General features: G+C 43.8%; 1 protein-coding gene across 1 annotated transcript in view; it reads right to left on the minus strand.

The window, feature by feature from the left end:
• Window positions 1-24,335, minus strand: part of LOC106580456 (polypeptide N-acetylgalactosaminyltransferase 9) — a 140,940-nt gene that overhangs the window by 111,719 nt on the left and 4,886 nt on the right. Inside the window, exon 2 of the mRNA XM_014161543.2 lies at window positions 5,086-5,269. Within this exon, the coding sequence (XP_014017018.1) occupies window positions 5,086-5,269 (184 nt within the window). The remainder of the gene's footprint in view (window positions 1-5,085; window positions 5,270-24,335) is intronic.

The following is a 24,335-nucleotide window of genomic DNA, read 5'->3' on the forward strand; positions in this document are numbered from 1 at the left end:
GGTTTCTGGGATAATGGTGTTGATGTGAGCCATGTCCAGCTTTTCAAAGCACTTCATGGCTACAGACGTGAGTACTACGGGTCGGTAGCCATTTAGGCAGGTTACCTTAGTGTTCTTGGGAACAGGGACTATGGTAGTCTGCTTGAAACATGTTGGTATTCACGGACAGGTTGAAAATGTCAGTGGAGACACTTGCCAGTTGGTCATCGCATGCTCAGAGTACACGTTCTGGTAATCCGTCTGGCCCTGCGACCTTGTGAATGTTGACCTGTTTAAATGTCTGAAACGGAGGGGATGAGGAGTGAGGATGTAGAGATCATTCAATTACATTGACTCTGGAGAGCGTGATCACACAGTCGTCCAGAACAGCTGATGCTCTCATGCATGTTTCAGTGTTACTTGCCTTCAAGCGAGCATAGACGTTATTTAGCTCGTCTGGTAGGCTTGTGTCACTGGGCAGCTCACGGCTGTGCTTCCCTTTGTAGTCTGTAATAGTTTGCAAGCCCTGCTACATCCGACGAGTGTCGGAGCCGGTGTAGTATTCAATCTTAGTCCTGTATTGATGCTTTGCCTGTTTGATGGTTCGTCAGGGGAATAGCGGGATTTCTTATAAGCTTCCGGGTTAGAGTCCCGCTCCTTGAAAGCGGCTGCTCTACCCTTTAGCTCAGTGCGGATATTTCCTGTAATCAATGGCTTCTAGTTGGGGTATGTACGTACAGTCACTGTCGGGACGACGTCATCGATGCACTTGTTGATGAAGCCAGTGACTGATGTGGTGTACTCCTCAATGCCATCGGAAGAATCCCAGAACATATTCCAGTCTGAGCAAGCAAAACAGTCCTGTAGCTTAGCATCTGCTTCATCTGACAATTTTTTTATAGACCGAGTCACTGGTGCTTCCTACTTTAGTTTTTGCTTGTAAGCAGGAATCAGGAGGATAGAATTATGGTCCAATCTGCCAAATGGAGGGCGAGGGAGAGCTTTGTACGCGTCTTTGCTTGGCCCCCCTACTTCTGAGGAAGCACAGTTCCCGCTCAGCCCAGTCAAAACTGTTCGCTGCTCTGGCACCCCTATGGTGGAACAAGCTCCTCTTTAAGGAATACCTAGGATAGGATAAAGTAATCCTTCTAATCCCCCCCCCCCCCCTAAAAGATTTAGATTCACTATTGTAAAGTGGTTGTTCCACTGGATATCATAAGGTGAATGCACCAATTTGTAAGTCGCTCTGGATAAGAGCGTCTGCTAAATGACTTAAATATAAATGTAAATGTAGTAAAGGTGGTCTAGAGTTTTTTCCCCTCTGGTTGCACATTTAACATGCTGGTAGAAATGACTAGGCACGCCGCCTCTGGATGAGCATTTTCTTGTTTGCTTATGGCCATACACAGCTCATTGAATGCGGTCCTAGTGCCAGCATCGGTTTGTGGTGGTAAATAGACAGCTACGAAGAATATAGATAAAAACTCTCCTGGTAAATAGTGTGGTCTACGGCTTATCTTGAGATACACTACCTCAGGCGAGCAAAACCTTGAGACCAGCTGTTGTTTACAAATATACACAGACCGCCACCCCTTGTTTTACCAGAGGCTGCTGTTCTATCCTACCGAAAAAAGTGTAAAACCCGCCAGCTGTATGTTATTCATGACGTCGTTCAGCCACGACTCGGTGAAACATAAGATATTACAGTTTTTAATGTCCCATTGGTAGGATACACTGTACGTGCTCAAAGTTTGTCTATTTCATCTACAAGGCACCCAGACCTATATCCCCGATATCTCTGTCTCTTTCTCCTGCAAATGCCTAGGATGAGGGCATTGGCAGATGTCTAAAGTAAATCCTTAGCGTCCGACTCGTTAAAGAAAAAATCTTCTTCGGTACGGGGTGAGTAAATGCTGTCCTGATATCTAGAAGCTCTTTTTGGTCATAAGAGACGGTGGCAGAAACATTATGTACAAAATAAGTTACAAATAACGTGAAAAAACACACAATAGCACAATTGGTTAGGGGACTGTAAAACGGCAGCTATCTCCTCCGGCGCCATTATTGCCCAATCCAGGTGTGAAAATCAATATCGTGACATGTCTTGATTACAAATGATACAGATTAATTGAAATAGAAAATATTGTATAATGTCTCATCTGGAATGATCAGGGAGTAAAGAGGGAAACTAGAGAGCAACAGAGAGCTAACAGCAAGGAAATTGCATTTTCATATTGACTGTGAGGTATAGGCTAGAAATGTTTTTCATTTTCTTTCTCGTTCAAACGCTATTCTTTTCTGCCCTCTGTGAAGCTCAGGTGCTAGCTAGTACATTGTGGTCCCCTGTAGCTCAGTTGGTAGAGCATGGCACTTGCTAATGCCAGGGTTGTGGGTTTGATTCCCACAGGGAGACCAGTATGAATGTACTGTAAGTCACACTGGATAAGAGTGTCTACTAAATGATGTAAATATTATTTACCATTCTTCTTTAAGACGTATTATTGAAGCATTGTGCTACAGGCCACCCAGCAGCTCCTGGTTGGGATAATAAAGCCTCTAGTTAACTTCCTCTGGATCACCATTAGAAAATGTCACAGCTGGAAGGATTGCCATCATAAAGCTCAGACCACTGAATAGGGATAATAGGGTTTGTCCCTGGAAATGGTCGCTCTTGATAAATCCTAATTTGACCATGAGCTGTTAGTGGCATGTAATTAATATGAATAGATCGGCGGTAGGTCTTAAAATCCTACAAAAGGAGAAAATCTAGATCACATCCAATGGATACAGAGACAGAGGGAGGAGTGAGGATGTAGAGATCATTCAATCATCCCCCCAGCCTCCCTGTGGTCATCAAACACCTCTCTGCTCAATGACTCCTGTGCAATTACGGTACTAGACCAGAGTTGTCTTGTGTTAGCCTTTCCACACTATCCTACCGACCCCAATCCTATACTGTGTTGGCTAGGGTATTTTCTTTTCACATTGTTCTTTCGAGCAATGTTTCAGAAACCAAGGAGAATGCATAAGCAGGCCAATGCAGTACAGATGGGCTTGGCTTGGATCAGTAGGGTGGAAATGCTATCAGTGTATTGAAGGTGTGTCTTACATTGTTTCTGCACAGCTCAATTCAGTCCAATCTGCAATACCATAAACTCACATAATATGAAAATAGCCCTAACCCAGGTTTTGATTACAATTAAAGTATCTGTCTTGTTTCGCTCAGTAGACATCTTGCTACTTGTCTAATTAACTACCCCAACAAGGTCATTCAAGGTACAGGGACAATGTTTGTTTTAATTTAATTCCAGTCGTGGTCCAATATAATTTTTTCACCTCCTGTTTCTGGAAGTGATGTCAATGAGTAATGCCCCTATGTATAGGACCTTCCACTCCCACCTGGGATATGGATGCCTGATGAAGACCTAAGGGTCGAAATGTTGTAAATAAATATCACCTGGGAGCATGAGCAGCAGTGTGCGGAGTTTTCCTTTCTGTTTTCCATGAGTTTTCCTACAACTCCAGCACCAGTGGAAAGTACCTGGATGTGTATGTTCTTTAGCTTTTGTACCAATATTATGCAGCACCGTAAGACAAGAATACTTTAAGCTAAACATATTGATTCCCTTTATGCATATGAGGCTCACTGTATCTTCATCAAACAGGGTGTCTACAGTATGGCTATTATGAACTGCTTTGCTTTGGGGAGGGTTTCACCCTCTGGAATGATCTGTTTACATCTCAATATGGGCTACCTTGCTGAGCATAGGTTTGTTAATGGAAGAGTGAACAATTGTGTTAATTTAAAATAGAGGCAGGTCGTTCAGTACTAATGCCAGGACAGATACACACAAACATGCACACCATTGCGCACGCACGCACGCGCACGCACGCACGCGCACGCACGCACACACACACACACACACACACACACACACACACACACACACACACACACACACACACACACACACACACACACGCACACACACACGCACACACACACACACAGACACAGACACAGACACACAGCATGGACCTGCATGTATCATTATTTCCACAGGGTATACATAATGTAGAGCCGAGTGTCAAAACACAGGACTGACTGCATGAATATCTACCACTAGAGAGTAAACAACAACATGGAGATAACCGGTTTAGCCAAACCACTAACACTGACTTCCTGTAGACATTATCAAACCGCTAACACTGACTTCTTGTAGACCTTATATCAAACCACTAACACTGACTTCCTGTAGACATTATCAAACCGCTAACACTGACTTTCTGTAGACATTATCCTCTTCATAAAGAACCATTTCCTAAAATCCTATTTTCCACCAAGCAGTTTTCAGCTGGTATTATTAATAAGTAACTTTTCTTTTCACTCTCTCTCTCCTTTCGTTGATTTTTCAGCGTGAAAGAAAGGGATAGGGTAGAACAAAGCTGTGTGGATTAAATGAATTGTTATCGCTGGCAAAACCCAAAGAAGGCTCTGGCTGTCAGATTTCCTCCCTGAGTCTCTCTCTGTCTGTCTGTTTTTGTTCTTTGACACAGGCTGATCTAAACGCCAGTGGCAGGCCTTATTATCCGCTCCCAGTCATTGTATCGGAGATGTAGTCCTACATTCTAAATATGAAATTTATTTGAAAAATACCATTAATATTCCCAATGGGGTATCCACGGTCTCTTTTATAAGAAATACTGCTGGACTTCTTTCTTTTACTGCATTATGAACTAGCCTGCCGCCCCACTATCAACATCATCTCTGACTGTCTGGCACAATGTATTTCATGTAAGGCTTACTCGTGTTTTATGCAATTTCCTTTGTATGCCGCCGGTCCTGTTTGTGCTTTGAGCTGTCCTGGATGCTGATGCAGCCTGCAGTGGCCTAGCTAGGGAGACAAACCTAACCTGCACGATTTACTTAATTGAAACTCTGTTGTCTGTTTCACTTATACTTCTCTGAAATAATAAATAATAAATACGCTCAGTTTGCTCCTCTATTCACACACCTTAGTTAGAGACAGATGTAGCAACAGTATTATTTTTTCTTAGCACAAATAAATAAATAAAACATAAATAAATGAATAAAATGAATCCTACTTTTTGGGTCTGTAGTCGGGGATGCTGCGGTCCAGGGAGATGCGGTCACTGAGCTGGGCGTTGTAGCCATAGTCCTCGTACTTCCCCTCCCCGTCAACATGGCTGTCGTCCCCCAGAGTAGCAGCTGCTCCTCCCTGGCCCAGACCTCCAGGCCCCTCCACCAGCCCCATGGGCTTAGCCAGACCTGCAGAACACACACACACACACACACACACACACACACACACACACACACACACACACACACACACACACACACACACACACACACACACACACACACACACACACACACAGTGAGACAGAGAGAGAGAGGGAGAGAGAGAGAGAGAGAGAGACAATGATAGGTGAGAGAAGAGGCCATGCAGAGGGACAGCTGATTGACATTCATGGGCTGTGAGGATCATAGAGGGTGACAGCCCTTAGATTCGGAAAGGCTCTTCTGTAGGACATCATTACTCTGTCTGTCTATGGAGGTGCTGCAACTACCAACCTGGACATGGATTTCTCAAGATGGCAGAGCAAGGAACAGAGCAGAGCAGTGGTAGTGCAAGACATAGAGATACATACAGTATGTTTCGATTAACATTTTTATGGCACAAGTATTAAATTACAGATGTGTACATTGTCATGGTATTGATAATTATACAGGATATCAGGTCTAAAACCACCGTTGGAATTCTCCTTATTTGGAGAAGAACAGAAGATAATCTTTCGGTTAACCTAATTACAATTAGAACTAGCTGCCTGTGATTTTAGTGCAGGAAAATTGAAATCCGTTTTACCTAATTTCTACCAGCATGTCACCTGTGCAACAAGAGGGAAAAAAACTCTACATCACCTTTGCTCAACACACAGAGATGCATACAAAGCTCTCCCCCGGCCTACATTTGGAAAATCAGACCATAACTCTATCCTCAAACAGTGTACCAGTGCCGCGCTCAATATGGAAGTGGTCTGATGAAGCGGCTGCTAAACTACTGTTATGCTAGCACAGACTGGAATATGTTCCGGGACTCATCCGATGGCATTGAGGAATTTACCACATCAGTCACCGGCTTCATTAATAAGTGCTATCAACAACGTTGTCCCCACATTGACCAACCAGAAGACATCGATTACAGGCAACATCCGCACTGAGCTAAAGGTTAGAGCTGCCGCTTTCAAGGAGCAGGACACTAATCCGAACACTTATAAGAAATCCTGCTACACCCTCCGACGAACCATCAAAGAGGCAAAGTGTCAATAAAGGACTAAGATCGAATCCTACCAGCTCTGACGCTTGTCGGATGTGGCAGGGCTTGCAAACTATCACGGATTACAAAGGGAAAGCAAAGAGCTGCCCAGTAACACGAGCCTACCGGACGAGCTAAATGCCTTCAATGCTCATTTTGAGGCAAGAAACACTGAACCATGCATGAGAGCACCAGCTGTTCCGGACGACTGTACATTACCTTCCTGATTACATCCCCTATATCTGTCACTCCCTTTGGTTCTTTCCCAGGAGTTATTGACTCTGTTTTTGTTTCATGTCTGTACGCTTTTCGTGTGTTTCTTGTTTTGTACTATGTTCTATTTATTATAAAATTTGCACTCCCTGTACTTGCTTCCCGACTCCCAGCATACACATTACAATGGTGCATTCGGAAAGTATTCAGACCCCTTGACTTTTTCAACATTTTGTTAGGTTACAGCATTATTCTAAAATGGATTAAATAGTTTTTTCCCCTCATCAATCAACACACAATACCCCGTAATGACAAAGCAAATATGTTTTTTAGACATTTTTGCATTTATTTTGAATAAAAACTGGATATATCACATTTACATAAGTATTCAGACACTTTACTCGGTACTGTGTTGAAGCACCTTCGGCAGCAATTACAGCTTTGAGTCTTCTTGGGTATGACACTACAAGCTTGGCACACCTGTATTTGGGGGGCCAATCAAGGACATTGAGACTTGTCCCGAAGCCACTCCTGCATTGTCTTGGCTGTGTGCTTAGGGTTGTTGTCCTGTTGGAAGGTGAAAATTCGCCCCAGTCTGAGGTCCTGAGGGCTCTGAAGCAGGTTTTCATCAAGAATTTCTCTGTACTTTGCTCCGTTCATCTTTCCGTCAATCCTGACCAGTCTCCCAGACCCTGCCGCTGAAAAACATCCCCACAGCATGATGTTGCCATGACCATGACCATAGGAATGGTTCCAGGTTTCCCCCAGACTTGACACTTGGCATTCAGGTTTAAGAGTTTAATCTTGGTTTCATCAGACCAGAGAATCTTGTTTCTCATGGTCTGAGAGTCCTTTCGGTAGGGCTGTGGCGGTCACAAAATTTTGTCAGCTGGTGTTTGTCAAGCAAATAACTGTCGGTCTCTCAGTAATTAAAAGTTAATTAACATCAACACATTTAGTATCTCCTGGCTTCCACACATAGACTAAAAGCCACTGATGCAGACCTTTGTACCATCTACATTTTAAAAAGTCTAATAAATCCATGTAATATAGCCTACACCTTCACAATAAATCCATTATTCATTTTAGACAGGTCTAAAGGAAGCATGATATGAAGAAAATGTAGTCTATTTTAGAAGAACAGAATAGCATACTCTGAGTTGTCCTTATTTTAGGTCCTGATCTGGCTATGCCAAATGGCTGTGGACTACACTAGTTCATTTAGCCGACAAGTTTGCTTAGAATTCCGTGGAATTTTATAGTATGAAGAATACAACTGAACACAGCTGAATAAAATAGTAAGGACATTTTCTCCAAACTATTTGAGGGGGTGCACACATACGGCTATTCTGTGTTGAGCGGTTAACAAAGAAATAGGTATTTCTATATGCTTAATTTAGAGTTATTCATGTAACTTTAATTGTTCTACAAACGTTGGGCTACATGTTTTGATTTTTAATACACTGTAAGGCTGCATGATGCGAATCTAATAAAGATTTGAAAAAAGTTGTTTGAAAGGCATGAGATCTGCTTAGTTTTTTGCGCAGGCTGTACACACTACATCAGTCATTCATTCACAATTTGACAAGCACTTGACCATTCATAGAATTTCATGGTGGCATACCCTTTGTGTGGCCGTAATGCACCCTAAAAAAATCCATGCTTTTTGCGGCTACTCTCCCTGAGTGCTGAGCGCTCCGAATCAGCTCTCACTCACATTGCTCTCCATCACATGATCAGGTCTTTCTCACAGGCTACAAATGAAGACAGACACATCGGGGACGCAACTGCGCGGGTCCTTATCCAATTCCGAGGTGCATATTGAAGATATTGGAAGAACTGTCCACATTTACTTTTCGTCAGCCAACAAGATGAGAAGGCCTAACGTACAGCAAAAGCACTAGCTTTTTATCCCCAATAGATAGATCCCAAATTAATACAACCACTAGCATCAGCAAAAAAAAATTACATAATGTGGCTGACTCAACAGATCAGAACGTTTAGTTGAAAATGTTGATAAACTATTAGGCTATTTCTTCACATTATAAGTGCAGCAATGCACACATGGTAGTAGGCTATAAGGGCAAACGTTCCATTAGCAGAAAACACCATTATCAAAAGTGACCGCAAATGCAAATATGCATGTAATGCTTTTATTATAAAAGTGCATTTTTATGTGAAAATGATCTTCCCCAAACTTGAAACTCATGCGCTGCTTATGAATGCCAGTTAGGCTCTACACCCCTTGTAAAGCTGATTATTGTGCTTAATTTTAAGAAGTTATTTGGCAACTTCAGTTGTAATACAAACCTTATCAAAAAATAGAGCTAGGCTACATGAGGTTTAATATAAGTGATAGTATACAGTTGAAGTCGGAAGTTTACATAAACCTCAGCCAAATACATTTAAACTCAGTTTTTCACAATTCCTGACATTTAATCCTAGTAAAACTTACATTTACATTTACATTTAAGTCATTTAGCAGACGCTCTTATCCAGAGCGACTTACAAAATGGTGCATTCACCTTATGATATCCAGTGGAACAACCACTTTACAATAGTGCATCTAAATATTTTAAGGGGGGGGGTTAGAAGGATTACTTTATCCTATCCTAGGTATTCCTTAAAGAGGTGGGGTTTCAGGTGTCTCCGGAAGGTGGTGATTGACTCCGCTGTCCTGGCGTCGTGAGGGAGCTTGTTCCACCATTGGGGTGCCAGAGCAGCGAACAGTTTTGACTGGGCTGAGCGGGAACTGTGCTTCCTCAGAGGTAGGGGGGCCAGCAGGCCAGTGGTGGATGAACGCAGTGCCCTTGTTTGGGTGTAGGGCCTGATCAGAGCCTGAAGGTATGGAGGTGCCGTTCCCTTCACAGCTCCGTAGGCAATCACCATGGTCTTGTAGCGGATGCGAGCTTCAACTGGAAGCCAGTGGAGAGAGCGGAGGAGCGGGGTGACGTGAGAGAACTTGGGAAGGTTGAACACCAGACGGGCTGCGGCGTTCTGGATGAGTTGTAGGGGTTTAATGGCACAGGCAGGGAGCCCAGCCAACAGCGAGTTGCAGTAATCCAGACGGGAGATGACAAGTGCCTGGATTAGGACCTGCGCCGCTTCCTGTGTGAGGCAGGGTCGTACTCTGCGAATGTTGTAGAGCATGAACCTACAGGATCGGGTCACCGCCTTGATGTTAGTGGAGAACGACAGGGTGTTGTCCAGGATCACGCCAAGGTTCTTAGCACTCTGGGAGGAGGACACAAGGGAGTTGTCAACCGTGATGGCGAGATCATGGAACGGGCAGTCCTTCCCCGGGAGGAAGAGCAGCTCCGTCTTGCCGAGGTTCAGCTTGAGCTGGTGATCCGTCATCCACACTGATATGTCTGACAGACATGCAGAGATGCGATTCGCCGCCTGGTTATCAGAAGGGGGAAAGGAGAAGATTAATTGTGTGTCGTCTGCATAGCAATGATAGGAGAGACCATGTGAGGATATGACAGAGCCAAGTGACTTGGTGTATAGCGAGAATAGGAGAGGGCCTAGAACAGAGCCCTGGGGGACACCAGTGGTGAGAGCGCATGGTGCGGAGACGGATTCTCGCCACGCCACCTGGTAGGAGCGACCTGTCAGGTAGGACGCAATCCAAGCGTGGGCCGCGCCGGAGATGCCCAACTCGGAGAGGGTGGAGAGGAGGATCTGATGGTTCACAGTATCAAAGGCAGCAGATAGGTCTAGAAGGATGAGAGCAGAGGAGAGAGAGTTAGCTTTAGCAGTGCGGAGAGCCTCCGTGACACAGAGAAGAGCAGTCTCAGTTGAATGCCCAGTCTTGAAACCTGACTGATTAGGATCAAGAAGGTCATTCTGAGAGAGATAGTAGGAGAGCTGGCCAAGGACGGCAAGTTCAAGAGTTTTGGAGAGAAAAGAAAGAAGGGATACTGGTCTGTAGTTGTTGACATCGGAGGGATCGAGTGTAGGTTTTTTCAGAAGGGGTGCAACTCTCGCTCTCTTGAAGACGGAAGGGACGTAGCCAGCGGTCAAGGATGAGTTGATGAGCGAGGTGAGGAAGGGGAGAAGGTCTCCGGTAATGGTCTGGAGAAGAGAGGAGGGGATAGGGTCAAGTGGGCAGGTTGTTGGGCGGCCGGCCGTCACAAGACGCGAGATTTCATCTGGAGAGAGAGGGGAGAAAGAGGTCAAAGCACAGGGTAGGGCAGTGTGAGCAGGACCAGCGGTGTCGTTTGACTTAGCAAACGAGGATCGGATATCGTCAACCTTCTTTTCAAAATGGTTGACGAAGTCATCCGCAGAGAGGGAGGAGGGGGGGAGGGGGAGGAGGATTCAGGAGGGAGGAGAAGGTAGCAAAGAGCTTCCTAGGGTTAGAGGCAGATGCTTGGAATTTAGAGTGGTAGAAAGTGGCTTTAGCAGCAGAGACAGAAGAGGAGAATGTAGAGAGGAGTGAGTGAAAGGATGCCAGGTCCGCAGGGGAGGCGAGTTTTCCTCCATTTCCGCTCGGCTGCCCGGAGCCTTGTTCTGTGAGCTCGTAGTGAGTCGTCGAGCCACGGAGCAGGAGGGGAGGACCGAGCCGGCCTGGAGGATAGGGGACAGAGAAAATCAAAGGATGCAGAAAGGGAGGAGAGGAGGGTTGAGGAGGCAGAATCAGGAGATAGGTTGGAGAAGGTTTGAGCAGAGGGAAGAGATGATAGGATGGAAGAGGAGAGAGTAGCGGGAGAGAGAGAGCGAAGGTTGGGACGGCGCAATACCATCCGAGTAGGGGCAGAGTGAGAAGTGTTGGATGAGAGCAAGAGGGAAAAGGATACAAGGTAGTGGTCGGAGATTTGGAGGGGAGTTGCAATGAGATTAGTGGAAGAACAGCATCTAGTAAAGATGAGGTCAAGCGTATTGCCTGCCTTGTGAGTAGGGGGGGGAAGGTGAGAGGGTGAGGTCAAAAGAGGAGAGGAGTGGAAAGAAGGAGGCAGAGAGGAATGAGTCAAAGGTAGACGTGGGGAGGTTAAAGTCACCCAGAACTGTGAGAGGTGAGCCATCCTCAGGAAAGGAACTTATCAAGGCGTCAAGCTCATTGATGAACTCTCCAAGGGAACCTGGAGGGCGATAAATGATAAGGATGTTAAGCTTGAAAGGGCTGGTAACTGTGACAGCATGGAATTCAAATGAGGAGATAGACAGATGGGTCAGGGGAGAAAGAGAGAATGTCCACTTGGGAGAGATGAGGATTCCAGTGCCACCACCCCGCTGGCTCGATGCTCTAGGGGTATGCGAGAACACGTGGGCAGACGAAGAGAGAGCAGTAGGAGTAGCAGTGTTATCTGTGGTAATCCATGTTTCCGTCAGCGCCAGGAAGTCTAGGGACTGGAGGGTAGCATAGGCTGAGATGAACTCAGCCTTGTTGGCTGCAGACCGGCAGTTCCAGAGGCTGCCGGAGACCTGGAACTCCACGTGGGTCGTGCGCGCTGGGACCACCAGGTTAGAGTGGCAGCGGCCACGCGGTGTGAAGCGTTTGTATGGCCTGTGCAGAGAGGAGAGAACAGGGATAGACAGACACATAGTTGACAAGCTACAGAAGTGTTGTTTCTTGTATTATTGTCTCCTGTGTCTTTAGAGACCTGTTTCACTTTGATATCCTTTTTCTTCTGTCCTGATTTTCTCTTTCTTTTCTTCTGTTAACTAGATATTCTTTGTTGTTCTTCGTTAGCTAGCTAGCTTCTTCCAAAAGAGTCCCTAGCAACTGCTTAGCAACTGGTAAACAATTCAGCTTGCTAAGATAACTACAATTTTATGAAAAATAGTTATTTTTCAAAAGCCTATCTTCTTTGTTTGTTGCTTGTTTTTTCTCCTATTCAGTCTTGCAGTTTTCTTTTGCTTTTTTCCGATGTACTTCACTCTAAAAACCAAACTTCCCTGTCATTAGGTCAGTTAGGATCAAAACTTTATTTTAAGAATGTGAAATGTCAGAATAATAGTAGAGCGAATTATTTATTTCAGCTTCTATTTCTTTCATCACATTCCCAGTGGGTCAGAAGTTTACATACACTCAATTAGTATTTGGTAGCATTGCCTTTAAATTGTTTAACTTGGGTCAAACGTTTCGGGTAGCCTTCCACAAGCTTCCCACAATAAGTTGGGTGAATTTTGGCCCATTCTTCCTGACAGAGCTGGTGTAACTGAATCAGGTTTGTAGGCCTCTTTGCTCACACACACTTTTTCAGTTCTGCCCACAAATGTTCTATAGGATCGAGGTCAGGGCTTTGTGATTGCCACTCCAATACCTTGACTGTGTTGTCCTTAAGCCATTTTGCCACAACTATGGAAATATGCTTGGGGTAATTGTCCATTTGGAAGACCCATTTGCGACCAAACTTTAACTTCCTGACTGATGTCTTGAGATGTTGCTTCAATATATCCACATCATTTTCCATCCTTATGACGCCATCTATTTTGTGAAGTGCACCAGTCCCTCCTGCAGCAAAGCACCCCCACAACATGATGCTGCCACCCCCGTGCTTCACGGTTAAGATGGTGTTCTTCAGCTTGCAAGCTTCCCCCTTTTTCCTACAAACATAACAATGGTCATTATGGCCAAACAGTTCTATTTTTCTTTCATCAGACCAGAGGACATTTCTCCAAAACGTATGATCTTTCTCCCCATGTGCAGTTGCAAACTGTAGTCTGGCTTTTTTATGGCGGTTTTGGAGCAGGGGCTTCTTCCTTGCTGAGTGGCCTTTTCAGGTTATGTCGATATAGGACTCATTTACTGTGGATATAGATACTTTTGTACCTGTTTCCTCCAGCATCTTCACATGGTCCTTTGCTGTTGTTTTGGGATTGATTTGCACTTTTCGCACCAAAGTACATTCATCTCTAGGAGACAGAATGCATCTCCTTCCTGAGTGGTATGATGGCTGCCTGGTCCCATGGTGTTTATACTTGAGTACTATTGTTTGTACAGATGAACGTGGTACCTTCAGGCGTTTGGAAATTGCTCCCTAGGATGAACCAGACTTGTGGAGGTCTACATTTGTTTTCTGAGGTCTTGGCTGATTTCTTTTGATTTTCCCATGATGTCAAGCAAAGAGGCACTGCGTTTGAAGGTAGGCCTTGAAATACATCCACAGGTACACCTCCAATTGACTCAAATTATGTCAATTAGCCTAACAGATGCTTCTAAAGCCATAACATCATTTTCTGGAATTTTCCAAGCTGTTTAAAGGCACAGTCAACTTAGTGTATGTAAACTTCTGACCCACTGTAATTGTGGAACAGTGAATTATAAGTTAAATAATTTGTCTGTAAACAATTGTTGGGGAAATTAATTGTGTCATGCACGAAGTAGATGTCCTAACTAACTTGCCAAAACTATAGCTTCTTAACAAGAAATTTGTGGAGTGGTTGAAAAACGATTTTTAATGACTCCAACCTAAGTGTATGTAAACTTCCGACTTCAACTGTATAATTCACAAGTGATAGGCTAATATTATCACCCATCAGACTATTCTTGATTTAATCCTGTCTTTACATATACTAAATAATATATGTGTGAAATTAGTTTTGATTTAGAATGGACCATTATCATGCAACTGTATCGAAAAAGGGGCAGCGGGAAAAAATACATGTCATCTATGCACTTAAATAGCGAATGAAGGACAGATTTCGCGTGGTTCATTTACATGCCAGCCAGGTAGGCTATACACCTGTTGTAAATATAAGCAATGTGCTTAATATTAGGAACGTTTAGAAATAAATATAGTAAGCCTAGAGAAAGCTGAGGGGAGTCTCCTCTTTTTAGTAGAGGCCATCACTCCGTTTTCTCGCGCAATTTCATAGCATGTAGAAATGTTGCCCAACATGAGCTCAAGTGCTCTCATGAAGTGGTCGATTAGATTTTCGGTTACATTTGCATTGATGTCAGAGTGAATAGAGGGACAATAGACTGCTGAGTACCAGTTTGGTAGGCTACTAATGACTAAATGGTCATGTGGAATTTGACTGCCGTCATGACTTGTGACCACCTGTGTGGCAGAAATATGGTCACCGCAACAGCCCTACCTTTAGGTGCCTTTTGGCAAATTCCAAGCGGGGTGTCAGGTGCCTTTTACTGAGGAGTGGCTTCCGTCTGGCCATTCTCCATAAAGGCCTCATTGGTGGAGTTTTGCAGAGATGGTTGTCCTTCTGGAAGGTTCTCCCATCTCCACAGAGGAATTCTGGAGCTCTGTCAGAGTGACCATCGGGTTCTAGGTCACCTCCCTGACCTAAGCTCTTCTCCCCCAATTGCTCAGTTTGGCCGGAAGACCAACTCTAGGAAGAGTCTTGGTGGTTCTAAACTTCTACCATTCAAGAATAATGGAGACCACTGTGTTCTTGGAGATCTTCAATGCTGCAGAAATGTTCCCCAGATTTGTGCATCGACATAATCCTGTCTCGGAGCTCTACGGACAATTCCTTCGACCTCATGGCTTGGTTTTTGCTCTGACATGCACTGTCAACTGTGGGACCTTATATCGATAGGTGTGTTCCTTTCCAAATCATGTCCAATCAATTGAATTTACAACAGGTGGACTCCAATTAAGTTGTAGAAACATCTCAAGGATGATCAATGGAAAGAGGATGCACCTGAGCACAATTTCGAGTCTCATAGCAAAGGGTCTGAATACTTATGTAGATAAGGTATTTTTGTTTTTTATTTGTAACAAATTTGCACAAAAAAATCTCAAATCCTGTTTTTGCTGTGTCATTGTGGGGTATTGTGTGTAGATTGATGAGGAAAACATTTATTTTATCAATTTTAGAATAAGGCTGTAACATAACAAAATGTGTAAAAAGTGAAGGGGTCTGAATACTTACCGAAGGGACTGTATATATAAACATGTTTGTTTTTGTTTTAACATTCCGAATGCACTGTATGATCACGCTCTTCGTAGCCGATGTAAGACCTTTAAACAGGTTATCATTCACAAGGCCGCAGTGCCAGACGGATTACCAGGATGAATACTCAGAGCATGCGCTGACCAGCTCTCTTCACTGACATTTTCAACCTCTCTCTGACCCAGTCTGTAGTACCTACATGTTTCAAGGAAACCCCCTTAGTCCCTGTGCCAAAGAATGGCATGTTAACCTGTCTAAATGACTACCGCCCCATAGCACTCACATCTGTATAGTCATAAATGCTTTGAAAGGCTCACATCAAAACCATCCTCCCAGAAACCCTGGATCCACTCCAATTTGCATACCGCCCCAACAGATCCACAGATGATGCAATCTCTATTGCACTCTACACTGCCCTTTACCAACTGGACAAAAGGAACACCTACATGAGAATGCTGTTAATTGACTACAGCTCAGCGTTCAACACCATAGTGCCCTCCAAGCTCATCCCTAAGCTAAATACCTCCCTCTGCAACTGGATCCTGGAGTTCCTGACGGGTCGCCCCCAGGTGGTAAACACAGGGGCCCCTCAGGGGTGCGTGTTCAGTACCCTCCTCTACTCCCTGTTCACCCACAACTACATGGCCGTGCATGACTCCAACACCATCAATAAGTTTGCGGAAGACACGACGGCAGTAGGCCTGATCACCGATGACGATGAGACAGTCTATAGGGAGGAGGTCAAAGACCTGGCAGTGTGGTGCCAGGACAACAACCCCTCCCTCAACGTGTGCAAGACAAAGGAGCTGATCATGGACTACAGGAAACGGAAGGTTGAACATGCCCCCATTCACATCTACGGGGCTGTAGTGGAGTGGGTCGAGAACTTCAAGTTCTTCGGTGTCCACATCACTAAGGACCTATCATGGTCCATACACACAAACACAGTCATGAAGAGGGCATGGCAATGCCTCTTCCCCCTCAGGAGGCTGAAAAGACTTGGCATGGGCCCTCAGATCCTCAAAATGTTCTGCAGCTGTACCATTGAGAACATCTTGACTGGCTGAATCACCGCTTTGTATGGCAACTGCTCAGCATCTGACTGCAAGACTCCACAGAGAGTAGTGTGTACAGCCCAGTACATCACTGGGGGCGAACTCCCCGCCATTCAGGACCTTTATACCAGGTGGTGTCAGAGGAAGGCCCTAAAAATGTTCAACGACTCCAGCCACCCAAGCGGTACCGGAGCACCAGGTCTGGGACAAAATGGCACCTGAACAGCTTCGACCCCAAAGCCATAAGACTACTGAACAGTTAATCAAATGGCTTACCAGACAATTTACATTGACCCCCGTTATTATTTATTGATCTTAATTGTTTTGCACTGATTCCCTTGTACTGGCTCTCACTAGACTCTACCCAGACACTCATACTACGCTCCCACTCCAACATACACACACACACACACACACACACACACACACACACACACACACACACACACACACACACACACACACACACACACACACACACACACACACACACACACACACACACACACACACACACACACACACACACACTACATACCCTCACACACACACACAAAACATACACATGCATATTAACGCCAGACACACATAGACACACTTTCACACTTCATAAATGCTGCTGCTACTCTGTTTATCATACAGTGACTTTAGTATTAACACCCCTTGACTTTTCCCACATTTTCTTGTGTTACAGCCTGAATTTAAAAGTGATTACATTTATGTTTTTTGTCACTGGGATACACTAAATACCCCATAATGTCAAAGAGGAATTATGTTTTCCAAAATGTTTACAAATGAATTAAAAATGAAAAGCTGAAAGTTTTGAGTCAATATGTATTTAACTATTTTTTATGGCAAGCCTAAATAAGTTCAGGGTTGAACATTGGCTTACCAACTCACATAATAAGTTGCATGGACTCACTCTGTGTGCAATAACAGTGTTTAACATGATTTTTGAATGACTACATCATCTCTGTACCCCACACATACAATTATCTGTAAGGTCCCTCAGTCGAGCAGTGAATTTCAAACACAGATTCAATCACAAAGATCAGGGAGGTTTTCCAGAGCCTCTCAAAGAAGGGCATCTATTGGTAAAAAAAAAAAAACAGACATTGCATATCTCTTTGTGCATGGTGAAGTTATTAATTACAATTTGGATGTTGTATCAATACATCCAGTCCCTATAGAGATACATGCGTCTTTCCAAACTCAGTTGCTGGAGTGGAAGGAAACCGCTCAGGGATTTCACCTTGAGGCCAATGGTGAATTTAAAATAGTTAATGGCTGTGATAGGAGAAAACTGAGGATGGATCAGCAACATTGTAGTTACTCCACAATACTAACCTAACTGACAGAGTGAAAAGAATGAAGACTGTACATAATACAAATATTCCAAAACATGCATCCTGTTTGCAACAAGACACTAAAGTAATACTGCAAGAAATGTGGCAAAGCAATTAACTTTTTGTCCTGAATACAAAGTGTTAAACTAGATGACCAACAGTATGTGGACACCTGCTCTTTGAACATCTCATTCCAAAATCCTGGGCATTAATATGGAGTTGCTCCCCCCTTTGCTGCTATAACAGCCTCCACTCTTCTGGGAAGGCTTTTCACTAGATGTTGGAACATTGCTGTGGGGACTTGGTCCACTCAGCCACAAGAGCATTAGTGAGTTTGGCCACTGATTTTGGGCAATTAGGCCTGGCTCGCAGTCGGCGTTCCAATTCATCTCAAAGATGTTTGATGGGGTTGAGGTCAGGGCTCTGTGCAGGCCAGTCAAGTTCTTCCACACCGATCTCGACAAACCATTTCTGTATGGACCTCACTTTGTGCATGGAGGCATTGTCATGCTGAAACAGGAAAGGGACTTCCCCAAACTGTTGCCACAAAGTTGGAAGAACAGAATCATCTAGAATGTAATTGTATGCTGTAGCGTTAAGATTTCAGGTCACTGGAACTAAGGGGCCTAGCCTGAACCATGAAAAACAGCCCCAGACTATTAATCCTCTTCCACCAAACTTTACAGTTGGCAGGTAGCGTTCTCCTGGCATCCGCCAAACACAGATCCGTTTGTCGGACTGCTAGATGGTGAAGTGTGATTCATCACTCCAGAGAATCCGTTTCCACTGCTCCAGAGTCCAATGGCGGCGAGCTTTACACCACTCCAGCGACGCATGGCATTGCACAGGTTATATTAGGCTTGTGTGCCGCTGTTCGGCCATGGAAACCCATTTCATGAAGCTCCCGACGAACAGTTCTTGTACTGACGTTGCCTCCAGAGGCAGTTTGGAACTCGTTAGGGAGTGTTGCAACCGAGGACAGACCATTCTTACGCGCTTCAGCTCTCGGCGGTCCCGTTCTGTGAGATTGTGTTGCCTACCACTTCGCGGCTGAGCAGTTGTTGCTCCAAGATTTTTCCACTTCACAATAACAGCACTTACAGTTGAACGGGGCAACTCAAGCAGGGCAGAAATTTGGTGGCATCCTATTATGGCGCCATTTTGAATGTCACTGAGCTCAGTTAGGACATTCTACTGCCAATGTTTGTCTATCTAGATTGCATGGCCGTGTGCTCGATTTTATACATCTGTCAGCAACGGGTGTGGCTGAAATAGCCGAATCCACTAATTTAAATGCAATGTCCACATACTTTTGTATATATAGTGTATGTTTTGGGGCAAATCCAATACAACACATTTTCTGAGTACAACTCTTCATGTTTTCAAGCATAGTGGTGGCTGCATCATGCCATGGTTATGCTTGTAATCATTAAGGACTGGGGAGATTGTCAGGATAAAACATGAACTGAATGGAGCTACAGTAAGCACAGGGGAAATCCTTGAGGATCACCTGGTTCAGTCTGCTTTCCACGAGACACTGGGAGATGAATTCAGGACAATAACCTAAAACACTTACAAAGAAGACAGTGAATGTTCCTGAGTTACAGTTTTGACTTAAACTTGAAAATCTATGGCAAGACCTAAAAATGGTTACATACTTATGTAAATTACATATTTGTCTATTTAATTTTCAACACATATGCAAACATTTCTTGAAACATGTTTTCACTTTGTCATTATGGGGTATTTTGTGTAAATGGGTGAGGAAAAACTATATTTTATCCATTTTGAATTCAGGCTACAAAATTGTATTACCTCAACTACCTTGTACCCCTGCACATTGACTGGGTACTGGTACTCATTGTATATAGCCTCGTTATTGTTTTTATTGTGTTACTATTTCCTTTTTTATTTAGCAAATATCTGTCTTACTTAACTCTGCATTGTTGGAAATGGGCTTGTAAGTAAGCTTTTTACTGTAGTCTACACCTGTTGTATAAGGCGCATGTGACCAATAAAATTTGATTTGATTTGAACTGGAACTGACAGGGATACTACTGGCCACTAAAGTGGTTCTCTAGACTGCTATAATTCCCTGCAGAGGAAGGGGTCAACTGGGTAAATAATACAAATTTAAAAAAATCTATCAACAAACAAATACAGCTTTTCCACTACATTTCGATAGCCATTCACTAGGTCAGCGTTTCCCTAACTCGGGCCGCCTTGTCTGTTTAAGTATGGAGTGAGTCTTATTGCTTTTTCTCCCATCTGGATATTTTAGCCTCTGTTGCACGTTATCTAGATATGATGCCTCATAGCTTTTCTGGTTTGGATATTTTAAACTCTGCTGCACAGTGACATTGTAGGGGCTTAATTTGATATTCCTGTCATACTTCCAGAGTGGTCTCCACAGGAAAACCATGTTGCCTCTTCTCAACAGATGGACAGAAACAGCAAGTAAACAGCGCATACTAATGAAGATCTAGGGTCACACATTCCCCAACAAGCCATTGCAAGAAATGTTTTTGGGGGAGGTTCTGGGAGATTTGCCATTGGAGCTGAACAATTGGCAGTTGCACACTGTCACCTCCCACGAGAGGGATCCCATCAGGGGCAATGCAGTGGTGTCATCTGACACCCCGAGTGGGGCTCACTAGCATTATGGACCCAGTCTGAATCTCAATCACCCGCTCTCATGACATTGAGGCAATCTAAGAAGCAACTGAAAGTGAAATCTGGAGTGCCACTCTCTCTGCGTGAGACTCGGAAACAGCCTAGCATCCCTGCAGTTTTGTTTTCCGCGGTCCTGGTTATTTTGCTCCCCTCACTCCCCGCTTCTTCTGGCTGGCTGAAGCAAATTCCATTACAGGAGAAGCGGATGCACTCACAGAAGTCTGTCTGCTACTGCTGATGTCTGCTGTCTACGGCTGACAGAGTAGAGGAGAGGTATTTTAAAATAGGCCTTGTGCGACTGACAAGGTTTAAACGCGGGTCTCTTACACGTCAGAAGAACACATTAGCCCACTAAGCTAAAGCCTAGGCAGTGGCCCAGGGACCCAATGCTACTCCACGCCTCAAGCAATGTGACTCATTGTGTGAGTGCGGTTCAGAGGACTGGTTTGACCCTGTATTGTTTTGACACTTTATTGAGCAGCAACAGCAAACAGAACCGGCTCAGGGATTTATAGAAGTGGTGAGTGGACAGTTTATGTGGTTTTGGAGCGGCCTTTGTTGTGCTGCTGCTGATAAAGTTGTGCTTTGGTAATACCTCAGAGGATAATTTGTTGTAGCTACAATTTCTCACTCTGCTGCTGATTCATCTTTTCATGTTTCTCATGTTCTTTTTATGGAGGCTGAATATTCTGTTGCTTGGAGCAAAGCAAGAAATCCTTACAATGCTACAACTTAATAATGAAAATAGTCGGCGAAAAGAAAGCTTTCATTTTTGTTGTTAAGCTTTTGATGAAAACCGACAACTCCACCACAAAGATTTTTTTTTTACCCCTTTTTCGGACTCAGGAGAGGCAAAGGTCGGGAGCCGTGTGTCCTCTGAAACACAACCCAACCAAGCCGCACTGCTTCTTGACACAATGCCCACTTAACCTGGAAGCCAGCCGCACCAATGTGTTGGAGGAAACTCCGTACACCTGGCGACCGTGTCAGCGTGCACTGTGCCTGGCACGCTACAGGAGTTGCTAGTGCGCGATGGGACAAGGACAACCCTGCAGGCCAAACCCTCCCCTAACTCAGATGATGCTGGGCCAATTGTGCACCGCCCCATGGGTCTCCCGGTCGTATCCGGCTGTGACAGAGCCTGGACTCGAACCCAGAATCTCTAGTGGCACAGTGCCTTAGAACACTGCGCCACTCGGGAGGCCCATCGTATACTTACTTGACCCCCTAGATTCAATGCACGCACCTGTTTGGAAATCCAATTAGCATAATAACAAAAGAGCCATCAAAATCTGTGTGTTTAAGCTTGAGACATCTGGGTTTTTGCAAGGGCTGCGTCTCAATCCACCACATCGATATCAGCCTTCTGCATCTAGGGTGGGAAATGGCAGAGCTACAATGTTGTTTGTCAGACCATGAGACATCCAGAAAATCGGTCTTCTCATGAAAACGTCTGTAGAGTCTAAACAGTTTGGAGTAATATGACCCCACTATGGAAAGATGAGACTCTCACAAACACGAATGTGTTCTCCGTTTTGCTCAACGACGGCCACAAGCTTCACGTGACTCGTGAGAATGTCTCCCGTGACTGTGATGTAAAAAATAAATGAAAATGAATAGGTATTTTTGGGACTAGGGTTACACATGTACCTTTTATTTATTTTTTTATTTTGCTTCCTGATGCTTTTCTAGATCCCTCAGAAGCATTTCAGACACCTCAAACCATAGTCCAAAAATAAATCAAAAGGGTTATCTTTTTTACCATGTATGAACGCTTTATTCAATGCATTTCTATGGGCTAATAGCAGGCCAAATTCAATGTTTCATCAAATAATATTTTTTTGGGGGGGGCGGGGGGGGATATCGACAGGGGTCCTAAAAGTCTAAATCAAATTGCTAAATGGTCCATCTTATGACCATACTAAAACAATTCCATATGTTAGCTTAGTAGATATTGCCATTTAAATATTACATTCAATTGTGTTTTATTACAAACCACTCTGGATAGGTAAAGTAGATATTGTTAGGTGTGTAAAGCGACTTGAAATATTTAATTAGACAAAGCTCAAGCCATTTAATATAATTCACATTCTAGGCACAATCTAACATAGAATGATTGCATTCACTAAAACCCATGAGTAGGCCAAGTCATTTTCTACAACACTGAGAGACAATTGTGACACAGGCAAGGAAAACTATTGAGGCAAATGGCAATGGAAAATGCTCCAGCTACCATAGTGTTCTGCCAGTCCTGTGAATGTCAGTGCGCCTCTAAGCCACATCATGTTACTGTACTGTAATGTTGGCTAGACTGCGTGGGCCATTGGGTTGGACCTGTATGAAATGAGCTTAAACATTCACTTGTTCAGTCAAGGCAGACAACAGGCCTAACATATTGTAGTTATGCGACTATGAATCACAATACATCTGGGGGGGGAAAAATAAAGGATAGAAGGTTTTTCCAGAACACTGGAAAAAAAATCTTTCCCAGCTTGTGTTAACCTTTTAAATTCAGTAAGCTCCTATCACCTGAGGCTGCTCTTACATGATGTCCTTCTGGTTAAGACATTTGAACAATATGTAAGACAGACTTGTTAGATTGACCGGTAATTTATCGCCGATAAGACACTTTTTAGGTGACTTTGCCACTGCTTATTCACTATGGTGAAGTCAGCTAAAAGAGCTTCAAGCTTCTTAGCCTAACCAGAAGCCTCTCTAGAGATGTCTTTGATACTATGCTGTTGTGATGATTTATGTTGTATCACTGATACATCCTCAACACATTATCCTCTACTTCCTCTAGTTTAATTCTTCAAACTGCAGATTAGCAAAACACCTTCATTATCCCACAATGAAGTAATTACAGGGAAACATCTGGTTGTTCCACTGCAAAAACACAGGTGCTATTTCCAGTATGAAGAGGTTAGCAGCACACTATGAGGGAGATGAAGGGTGTGTGCCAAATGGTACACTATCCCTATGGTGCACTACTTTTGACCAGAGTGTTTTGGGCCCTTGTCAAAAGTAGTGAACTTTATAGGAAATAGGTTGTCATTTGGGACGCATGTTGATGTAGTGTTCCAACACCCTCAGATGGACAGATTTGTTTCTGTGCGGATATGGGGACAAGAAAGGCTGGCTACCATCAAACATCAATCTGGGTGCACTATGTCCAAGTGCATATCCATCTCGATGCTCAGTCGCTCACCTCAGAATCCATTTTTACAGAGGCGCCCACAACAGGATACATTATAGCGTCATAACAGTGATAAATTATGTAACAACCTTCAAAAAATGTCTGATTTGTGCTGATGAGATAGATTTTCAAACTGAAAGACACCTCAATTTCGTGAATGATTTAAAGGGAGAGTGGAGTTATGCGTGTCAAAAGCGATGCTGAGATGTTATAAATATTGATGTCTTGGATGTGGTTGAGTGATCTGTTGTTCAAATAGAGGAAAATAACTACCCGTAGTTGGTTTTAAAAGCTCAAATGTGGGCGATCCATAAAACATTGGCAACAAGGGAAATGCATAACGCATAAAGGATAATGCATAAAGCCTTGATTTGCAGCTCATGACAGAAAAAAGGCAATCTAATGGGTCATCGGGATTTAGAGGGGTTACTTGTATTTGTAAATTGTCATTGTGATACTGTATCTCGAGACACAATGAGTCATCATAACAATCCAAGCTTGCATGGTAACACATGCAAAGGACTGAAAGAAGAAACTACTGTATCAAAAGAAGAAGTGCACAAACAGCACCATTTAGCAATTCTTAGGCAAAAATACTTTACAGTCGACATACAGTACAGTAGATCTATCTATAAGTCAGGAAACATGCCAGTTTCCTAACGCAAATTAA

This window comes from Salmo salar, chromosome ssa20 (genome assembly GCF_905237065.1).
Source record: "Salmo salar chromosome ssa20, Ssal_v3.1, whole genome shotgun sequence".
Classification (NCBI taxonomy): Eukaryota; Metazoa; Chordata; class Actinopteri; order Salmoniformes; family Salmonidae; genus Salmo; species Salmo salar.